A 10,736-nucleotide genomic window follows, 5' to 3' on the forward strand; every position below is an offset into this window, starting at 1 on the left:
GTGTACAGGGAGAAGAGCAGTGGGGAGAGAACACAGCCCTGGGGAGCTCCAGTGCTGATCGTACGGGTGCTGGATGTGTATTTTCCCAGCCTCACTAGCTGCTGCCTGTCTGTCAGGAAGCTGTTGATCCACTGACAGACGGAGGTGGGCACAGAGAGCTCAGTTAGTTTGGGGAGGAGGAGGTTTGGGATGATCGTGTTGAAGGCCGAGCTGAAGTCCACAAACAGGATTCTCACATAAGTCCCTGGTCTGTCTAGGTGTTGCAGAACATAATGCAGTCCAATGTTTACTGCATCGTCCACAGACCTGTTTGCTCTGTAGGCAAACTGAAGAGGATCCAGTAAGGGTCCAGTAATGTCCTTCAGGTGGGCCAGCACCAGTTTTTCAAATGACTTCATGACCACAGACGTTAAAGCCACAGGCCTGTAGTCATTTAGTCCTGTAATTTTGGATTTCTTTCGGATAGGGACGATGGTGGAGCGTTTGAAGCATGAAGGGACTTCACACAGCTCCAGTGATCTGTTGAAGATCTGTGTGAAGATGGGGGCTAGCTGGTCAGCACAGGATTTCAGACAAGCTGGTGTAACACAGTCTGGGCCTGGTGCTTTTTTCCTTTTCTGCTTCCAGAAGACCTGGCGCACCGCATCCTCGCTTATCTGAATTGCAGGTGTGGGGGAGAGGGGGGGTTGCAGGAGGTGTGAATGGTGTGAATGGTTGTGTGGAGAGGTGTTCAGGGCGGGTTGCAAGAGGTGTAAATGGTGTGAACGGTTGTGTGGAGAGATGTTCAGGGCAGGTGATGGGTGTTCTTTCAAACCTGCAGTAAAACTCGTTCAGATCGTCTGCCAGTCGTTGATTCTCCACAGTGCTGGGGGGATGGTGTCTTGTAATTGGTGATCTCTTTCAGACTTTTCCACACTGATGCTGAGTCGTTGGAAGTGAACTGAGTCCTTATTTTATCAGAATAATTCCTCTTTGCCACTTTGATCTCCTTTTCCAGTGTGTATTTAGCCTGTTTATACAAGACATTGTCCCCCTTCCTGAAAGCATCTTCTTTGGCCTGACGGAGCTGACTGAGTTTTGCTGTGAACCACGGTTTGTCATTGTTGTAAATTAGTTGAGTCCTGGTAGGAATACACATATCCTCACAGAAACTGATATAAGATGTTACAGTCTCTGTGAGTTCGTCCAGATCAGTGGCAGCAGCTTGCATATGAAACTCCAATCAGTGAGGTCAAAACAAGATTGTAAATCCTGCTCTGCTTCATTAGTCCATCTTTTTACAGTCCTTACTACAGGTTTAGCTGATTTTAGTTTCTGCCTGTAGGTCGGTATAAGATGAATCAGACAGTGATCAGAACGTCCCAAAGCTGCTCGTGGAACAGAGTGATATGCATCCTTTATTGTGGTGTAACAGTGATCCAATATATTACTGTCTCTTGTGGGACATGTAACATGCTGTCTGTATTTTTGGCAGCTCACGGGAGAGGTTGGCTTTATTAAAGTCCCCAAGAATGATTAAAATGGAGTCCGGGTGTTGTTGTTCTGTCTCTGTGATCTGATCAGCGACTTTCTGTAAAGCCAGACTTACGTGCGCTTGCGGAGGGATGTAAACGCTCACCAGAATGAACGAGTGAAACTCCCGCGGCGAATAGAACGGCTTGCAGTTAATGAAGAGTGTTTCTAGATCTGAGCAGCACATCTTTTTTAACACAGTTACATCTGCACACCACCGTTCATTGATGTAAAAGCACGTTCCGCCGCCGCGCGATTTCCCCGTTGATTCTGTATCGCGGTCCGCTCTGAACAGCTGAAAGCCCGGCAGATGGAGCGCGCTGTCCGGAATAGCGTCATGCAGCCAAGTTTCCGTGAAACACAGAGCAGCAGAGTGTGAGAAATCCTTATTTGTCCGAGAGAGCAGAAGGAGTTCGTCCGTTTTGTTGGGGAGAGAGCGGAGATTTGCCAGATGGATGCTAGGCAAAGGCGTTCGAAATCCGCGTTTTCTGAGTCTCACGAGCGCGCCAGCTCTTTTTCCTCGTCTGCGCGTCCTCTTGAAGCGTGTGATCAGCGCAGCTGCTCCACCGACAAAAATGTCCAGCAAAACATCAGAATAGTCGAAAACCGGTAATATATCGGGAGATGTGTGGTGCCGAATGTCCAGCAATTCGTCCCTGGTGAAACTGATTGCAGGAATATAACTAAAGACAGGACAAACTAACAAAAAAACAAAAACAAATCCACAACACGCCACATACGCAACCAAAACTAAAAAACGCTTAAACAACATATTCCACTACAACAAATTGCTGATATATTATGTTTGTTGAAGCCCCGATTTGCCATTTTTTCAAATGCTATTCAGTGAAAATCCACAGGGAGCAGGCCAAGTGTCGTGTACATTCCCACAATGTTCTATGTTATCATTATTATTCATATTAATTGTGAGGTTAAAAATGCAGCAGAGCTTTATTGTTTCCTGTACAGTGAAACACTGCATTGCATTGACTGATTAAATGAACAGTGAACAAAAATCCCATGATTTTTTTTTATGGCTGCTACTGACAGTCTTAATCTCCAGGATTATTCTTCATTCATCTGGATCTCAGAGCATTAGTTTATGCAAACATTAGAGAAACTCAGGTAAGTATAAGTCAACCCTTTATGTAAATTTACGTAATGGAAACAGCTGTCATATTGGCATATGACATACAGTCTGAGGTCCTGTTTAGTCTCTAGCAACACTGAGGCTAAGAACAACCTTCACTGCCAACTTTCTGGCACTTTGGCAGGCTTGTGAAAGGCCTGTAAAAGAGTGTAACAAAATGAGATTATTTTGATAGGTATTATGTTAATAACCATGCTTATAAACATAATACATTTAAACTTATCAATAAAGATGATTGGGTCAGGTGTGAGTTTTGGGCCAGTTGTTGCATTGCCACAATATCTTAAGTTCATTAATTGTGATTTGATGACTCATATGGGTTTTTAGAAACATAAAATCACTGTATTTTATTTTATTTTATTTTATTTTATTTTTTGAAGCAAAAGTGAAGTTAGTGAAGTAGCTGTTCCAGCTATTAATGCTTAAAGTTATTGTAAATCGTGTCATGGTATAGTGATAGGCATATTATCAAATAAATACCCTTTAGTAATACCATGGTAAATTTGTGTTATCTTATATAGGGCTTTCTATTTTAGCCTAGTCTGTTCCCAGTGTGCTTATATAACGTTAAACTGATATTCTTTACGTTTCATTATCTGGGATGTCAAAGCGAAGTCAACCAAACAGCCTCACAGTTTCTTCTTTCTCTGAATCATCAATAAATCTCGATCACAGAACAACAGCATTGATTAAACTTCAGTCTTCATTTCCCCGCCATTTCTTCACGTTTGATCACAGCTGCATATATTGAGGTTTAGTGAGGGTTAACTAGAGCCTTTGTTAACCACTGGCTCAGAAATTAACACATGATCTAAATTTATAAGAATGTGGCAGTGGCAACAGCTGAGCTCATGAAAATTAATTTTGTAACTGTCTATGAAAATTCATTTTTTTAGCATTTCTGCAAATAGGAAACTTTTTACCTACTTTAAAAAAAAAGTTTTGCCACATTGTGGTTATTTTGTTGTAGGCCTAATATATATTGTTTATACTGATTGTAATATTTGCATTAGCATCTTACTTTCCAAACCCATAAGAACACTGAAAAAAATTTTTTTAAGGTAAGTGGTTGCAAACAAGTTATTTAATCTACATTTTAAAAAAATGTTGAAAGTTAGTCAACTAAATTTGTTTAAACGTAGCTAAAATAAATCGATTGCAACCACTTACCTTAAAAAAATAAATAAATAGTAAATTCAATGAATCTTTTTTTTTTTCTGTGAACGTTCCCATTAAGTTATGAAAACGCTTTCTGAATGTTTTTAAATGTTTTAAAAACGTTTATCTTGTTATACACACATTATGGGCTCATTGCAGTATGTTATCATTTTGAAAACATTATGGGAATATTATTTTAATAAAAATTAAAATGAAGCATTTTAGGGAAAGTGAACAATGTATAAATAATGTTTTTCTGCCAACTTTTTGAGAACATCAGATCATTTTTAACAAACGTTCTGTTAACGTAACTGTAGGAACGTTTGTTACAACTTTGAGAGAACCTTGCCGGAACGTTCTGAGAATGTTTCCTGTTTGCTGGGAAGAAGCAAAACATAAAGAATGATATTGTCACATGTCTTTGATTGTTTCCAGTGCGTTTTTCCTATAGAGATGTGGACAAAATAAAGTCACTGTTGTAGAAAGATCTTTGTTTGCAGTGTTGTTTTTAGTCATATCTTATGCAGCAGATGGCAGCATTTGACCACACTATATAAACTAGTTCTCTGCAGCTCATGGGTGAATCAGTGCATCTCTCTGAAATAATAAAAATCAGATCTCACATGATTACTGATAAGACACCGTTCGAACTAAATAACACACAATGGCGATTACCATCTAATGCTTTTGTTCTGGAACAAGTTACCACTTGTTGTCATTTGCCGGTATTCCTGGCATGCACGTTCACTCCTATAAAAGCAGAGATGGGAAAAACTGACATCAGCTTGTGTTGAGATCATTGTGTCACTATCAGTGCCATGAGCTGGGCGTCTCCTGCATGCATCTCAAGTGACATCATTTAGATGTTAACACTTCATGGCATGACAGCCTGTTGTCAGACAGTTATCATTAGTTAGTTAAATAATGAAAGTACTTTTTTTTTTAGATTGTTTTACATGAGACGTTATTGCTGTAGGCCTAATTAATTGCAATGTTTTATTGTATAATTCTGGTTTTCCCTAATTTAGCCCTGCTAAGTCATGAACAATCTCTAAAGTATTGAAAGTGCTCTTGACATCCAAGCGAATGTATGAGTGCTCCCTGAATAATTACTTTAATCTTTGATTATTGGTGGTGACAGTGTTTCACAGTAAAATATTTGTAGACAGACCCATATTTTTGGAAATAAAATGGATTAAAATAGTTTATTTTGCATGACAACAATGATATTATACAAGAAAAGAGCCAAATGACCATTAAACTACATGAAAATAAATAAATAAATAAATAAAACAATACATAAAGGATGTTAATGAGTAAATTTACTGCGGTGAATATAAAATTTAGCAATATTTGGTTAATAAAAAAATGCATTAGTTTTATTTTTTTGTATATTGAAGAAGCCAAAACAGTACATCCTTAAAAAGCAAAGAGAAACTCTGGAGCACATTGCGATTGATAACATTAGAGAATTCAATCCAAAATAGCTGTGTGTGTGCAAGTGAATGAATAAATATTTGACGGACAGCTGTCAGCCAGAACCTCATCGTGCCGGTGACGTCATCGCGTCAGTGCAGCGCGTGTGTTAAAGGGGCGGAAGTCAGTCAGACGCTCGCTGGAGTTTCTAAACTCGTTTTCTCTCTCTTCTTCACTCACAGTTTGACTCCACAGCAGCTCACAGGTGAGTGATTGAAGACGCGCGTCAGTGCGCTTTAAATGCGCGTTTTCAGGGACTTTACGCGGACGCTGCGCGAGTTTGTAACGAGAGGATGCGACAGTGTTACGATTCGCGTGAAAAAACTCGCTTTATCCTCTTAATCTGGTCCGAATTAAAGTTATCGTAAAGGATTTATATGATGAAAACCTATATATAATCAAAACACAGTCCGTCTGTAGCAATGTAATGTTTACTGGTTATAATTTACTGGTTTGATGTGTATCGGTTAACTTTTGAGGAAGATTAACGGTTTTTTTTTTTTCGCGCTGCGTCCGTTTTGAAATGTAAAGCGGTTTATGAATATTGACCAATGAGGAAGTGGTTAGCCGATAGTGTTTTCGTAAAGTTTCGAGAGAGGGTGTCAGTAAGTAGATTTATCGCTATTTCAGCAATGGATTTACTTGATAAGTTGTATATTTTGTTTAGAGATTTGATTGCGGGTTTATTATGAAGTCTGCTTGTTGCAGGTGTCATTCTGCTGTCATTTTGTCTTTGAGAGTAATAGTTTTAAATAAGAAACAATTTAACACAACGTGAGAAAAGTGTAAAATTGTTAGTTTGTGCGTCAGTATAGCTGATGAATTCCTCAATTTTGAAAGGCTGTTGATGTAGTTTTGCTCTAAAAGCGATGTTGCATGCCAAATAACAGACATTTGAGGCTGTTTATTGGCATAAACGTTTCACGAAGAACCTTTAACATCCATGCACTCCTAAAAATAAACATTCTCAAGGGATTTTTGTAGCAGTGCCACCGAAGAACCATTTTGGGTTGTTCAAAGAACCTTTAAGCCAACAGTTATTTAAAGAACCATGGTAGATGCCAATAAATAACCTTTTCTTTAACTGTTTTAATAGGGCATAGATGTTGAAAATTCTTCATGGAACCAACAAAGAACGTTTATTTTTGAGAGTGCAAGAAAAAAAATGCTTCTTTCAAGAAAAGATTCTTTGGGGAACCAACCAAAAATGGTCCAAAAGTGCAGTGTTGGAGACTGACGCCTTTTAAGTAGATAATAATGGTTGTGTTTGCTAGTATGAACATAATTAACGGTCATTTCATGTAATTTTAGTGCTTCCAAATGGCTGGTCAGTGACCTTAAGCTGAGTAAGTGAGTAGTGTGCTTGCTTGCGTGTGTGTAGATACTATACTTTCATACAAAATTGTCCCCAGAAGTGAGCTAAATTTGATGAAGCCTTCTGTAGGGACATCTGGGGAAGTAGTCGATCACAAACCGGATCGTCTCTATGAATGTAGGTGGAATTGAAATACACCAACACTTTACCAACCCCCTTAGACAGGATTGAGTCATTACAGACGGACGTGATCCAGCACGCCTAAAATGAACCCAGGTGGCTCCGGTCTGCAGGTGATGTCTGTGGGAGCTTCACCAGTGGGATTCTTCAATCATATGTTGGTTATAGTCTAGTAAAACACTAGGACGTTTTGTTCAGGTGCATTTCTGTTATATAAGAGCCAATGAAACGTGGGTAATCATGAGTTGGTCAGTGTTACAGAGTGCACCTGTGTTTTACAGGGAAGCTCTAAATGCGTTCGCAGCCGGCTTTCAAGCAGAGCAGCGTCTGAGAATGTGTTTACGGGTCACTTTGGTAGTTAAGGTTCAGGCCTGTGTGGCTAAACATTAAATTGTTAAACGTTGCACTGAAAGTCCAGCCGTGTTGGAGCTTGTTTCTTTATGTGTTGGCGTAATAAATTCCTTAATTGCCACCTATGGATCGGTAGCTCGACCCTGTCTACACATGCAGTGATTTAGCGGCTGTCATAAGTGTGTTATTTTAGAGTTCGGATGGATGTAGAATTAGGTAATTCCTCCATTAAATGGAACTTTCCAGAAACTGGAAAGTTATGCCGTTTCTGGCCAACATGATGTTTGGCTTTGATCTTAAGCTAATATTCACTCTTAAAAATAAAGGCCATCGATGGTTTAGTGAAGAACCTCTAACGTACATGTAAGCTTTCCATTCCTCAGAGGTTATTTATGGTTTATTTATAGTATGAATATTATTTATAGTATGTCGTTCACTTTAAGAAACAGTTGTTCTTTTAAGAACTGTGGGAGTTTTTAAGAAGTGTTGGGAGTCTGAAATTTACTGTAACTTTACTTCACTAAATAAAATGCAGTGTTTTTATTGGGCGGCTGGACACCAGGCTGTCCATTTTCCAGGGTGTGCCCTTGGTATGGCGTTCGCCGTTCGTGCCACGAGAAAACCAACTGTGACTGACAGATCGGTGGAAAAGCTCGTTGGTGTTTACACCGTTTTAGCTCATATGGTGACTGACATATTAAGCCTCTGTGGTTACCCCTTTGTTTATAGTTTCAAAGTTTGTATTTGTGTATCTGACTGGGCATGTTTCAAGCTCAAAGGTAACTAATTGCCATTTTTATGAGCTTAAGGAATAGTTTTGTAGATGTAGATGAGTTTGTTTCTTCATCAGGTTTGGAGAAATGTAGCATTGCATCAGTGTCTCAGCAATGGATGCTCTGCAGTGAATGGGTGCCGTCAGAATGAGAGTCCAAACAGCCGATAAAAACATCACAATAATCCACAAGTAATCCACACCACTCCAGTCCATCAGTCAACATCGTGTGAAGCCAAAAGCTGCGTGTTTGTAAGAAACAAATCCATTAAGATGTTTTAAAATACAATCACAAAATAAATAATAACACATCAAACACCGTAAAAAATCGTCTTGTCTGAATCAGGAGAGAAATCTGCACAGATCAAGCACCGTTTACAAGCCAAAACAGCTCTAAACAAATGACAGACAACAGGACTTTTTCACTGAGGAAGCATTATTAAGATTAAAAACCTCTTGATGGAAAGTCTTAATGATGTGTTTGCTTCTTACGTTGTAAATTTAAATTATAAGATATAACTTTTTGAAGCATTTGTACAAAAAGATGCTTTCAAAGCCAATAGAAATAGTCTGCAAACTTAAACTCAAGGATATTTTGAAGAAGCTATGCTTGTCATGTTATTCTGACTCTGAGTCACAACAGTATTGTTGATCTAGATCTGATAGGATGAGTAAATGTACCCGTTAGAAAGCCTGTGTGACAAACACAAACAGCCCTCGTGGCTTCAGGCATGGAAAAACGCTTCATTCACTCTATTCTGAATGTTCTCAATACATGTTGTTCTCTATAACCGTACCCTAGTGCTTTCAGAGGAACTGCTGTCAAAAGAACAACATCAGCTGCAGTGGCTCAATAGTCACAGACACAACACCTCTTTGTTGACGTTCATGTTCTCGTTCCATGCAACTCTGGTATTCGGTTATTAAATAGATGGCTGGTAATGTTAAAGTTGAGATTGGTGCGTGTTGTCATCCACATAGTTCACTGACTTTCACTGGCACTCATCTTTACATTTGTCCAATTTATAACAGAGCGTGGAAAAGCCACAACATTCGACGAATGTGTAAGATCAGTTTTGAAGGTGTGGAAAGAGCCAGGTCAGTTTGAAATGAAGCGGTTGTATCTTTTGTAGACGTTCTCAGTAAACGACGTACAGTGAGGTCTGACGAACCAGGAGAGCAGGTGAATGATTTTAACTTCTAAAAGCGTCAGTGTTGTGGAACATTCCTGAGCGAGACCCCCCAGGGTCTAATCCGTTTCCCTGGAATGTTTCCTGTGCTGGATTGTACTTGGGTTTTACCTCACCAACAACTGCACGCTCACCCGTAAGCTCTTAAAATACTTGCCTGTGCACACCGAGATTCCCCCGGCCCAGCAGGTTTATATAAATAGCGACTGCTCGTTTGTTTTATCTGCACTTATGAGATAAGTTTGGACTATGAACCATCTTGTTCCTAGATTTATTTAGAAACCTGTAACATTTTCCAGATCAATCAGTTGCTCTGGTAAATTTGAGCTGTGCTTCTCTATTTGTTTTTTTTAGCCAAATAATTGGATTTTGTTTTATTTTCTTTGCTCGTTTATAATTGTTTGAAATATATATTTGCTTTTTGTTTATTTAATTTTGTTTGTTTGCTTGTTTTTTGTAAACTTGTTTTATTTGCTTATATATTTATGTATATATATTTTGCTTAATTTCTTTTATGCTTATTTATTTTGAATGTATTTGCTTGTTTGCTTATATTTTTATTTATGATTATATTTGTTTATTTCTTTGTTTGCTTTTTTATTTATATAGTTATTTATTTTTTGCTTATTTGATATGATGTCTTTTTGTTTTCATTTGTCCTTATTTCTTTGTTTGCTTTATTTTTTATCTTTTGTCTTCTTTCTTTCTTTCTTTCTTTCTTTCTTTCTTTCTTTCTTTCTTTCTTTCTTTCTTTCTTTCTATCTTTCTTTCTTTCTTTCTTTCTTTCTATCTTTCTTTCTTTCTTTCTTTCTTTCTTTCTTTCTTTATGCTTCCTAGACGAGGATTTTGTCCAAATTTGCAAAATGTCATGTTTAGGCGTCAGTATATCGTGTTTTGTTTCTGCATGATCAGTGACCTTTACTGTGTGTCCTGAACAACAACAACAAGTCTTGTTCCTGTCATTTCTCAGGCTGTCAATTGGACTTTGGCAGTACCTTCAACAGTGACCCGCTCCACCATGAGTAACTACAGCGTGTCCTTGACCGGACCTTCACCCTGGGGCTTCAGACTACAAGGTGGCAAGGACTTCAGCATGCCTCTCACCATCTCCAGAGTGAGTGTCACCTTCATCATGTCATGCAAACTTTAAATGGCCCTTTAAATGTCAATAATAGGTGCGTGAGTGACATATAGTTCTTCTTGTGCATCCTTAGCTTGTTGTTTAGCACATCCTATCAAGCTGTTGGGTGATGATAGATGATGATGGACCTTGTTATGTTGCTCATGTCTGGTTACAGAATTGTTGGCATCTCTGCTTTTCTCTCTATCTTTAGTCTGTCCTGTTGTCAGTATTTATCTCTTATACTCATCCTGTATAAACAGTGCTTGTATTCATATTCAGCAATGTCGCAGGTGGAAAAAAAAAAGGTGTTTCAAGATTTACTTTTAATTCACATAGTTACAAAATGGCTAAAATGATAGATAAGATGTATACAATTTTGAAATTTGAACAAAAACAGCAAATGAGAATATCTGTTAAATTTGGTCAATATTTTGTTATATTCAATAATTTTATTCATTCTTTTATTTAATTAAATATTCAAACTTTTTGTACACACTACAGTTTTATTT

General features: G+C 38.3%; 1 protein-coding gene across 5 annotated transcripts in view; it reads left to right on the plus strand.

Moving 5' to 3' along the window:
• The first annotated feature begins 5,367 nt into the window (after positions 1-5,367).
• The window catches only part of pdlim5b (PDZ and LIM domain 5b), a 93,040-nt gene continuing 87,671 nt past the window's right edge, over positions 5,368-10,736 (plus strand). Inside the window, exons 1-2 of one of the 5 annotated variants that reach the window (XM_042733312.1) lie at positions 5,368-5,501; positions 10,075-10,218. In XM_042733312.1, the coding sequence (XP_042589246.1) occupies positions 10,123-10,218 (96 nt within the window). In that variant the 5' untranslated portion in view covers positions 5,368-5,501; positions 10,075-10,122. Of the gene's footprint in view, positions 5,502-5,675; positions 5,902-10,074; positions 10,219-10,736 lie in introns of those variants that run through there. The other 4 variants (XM_042733314.1, XM_042733310.1, XM_042733313.1 and 1 more) reach the window with 4 other exon arrangements.

The sequence above is a fragment of the Cyprinus carpio genome, chromosome B10 (genome assembly GCF_018340385.1).
Source record: "Cyprinus carpio isolate SPL01 chromosome B10, ASM1834038v1, whole genome shotgun sequence".
Lineage (NCBI taxonomy): Eukaryota > Metazoa > Chordata > Actinopteri > Cypriniformes > Cyprinidae > Cyprinus > Cyprinus carpio.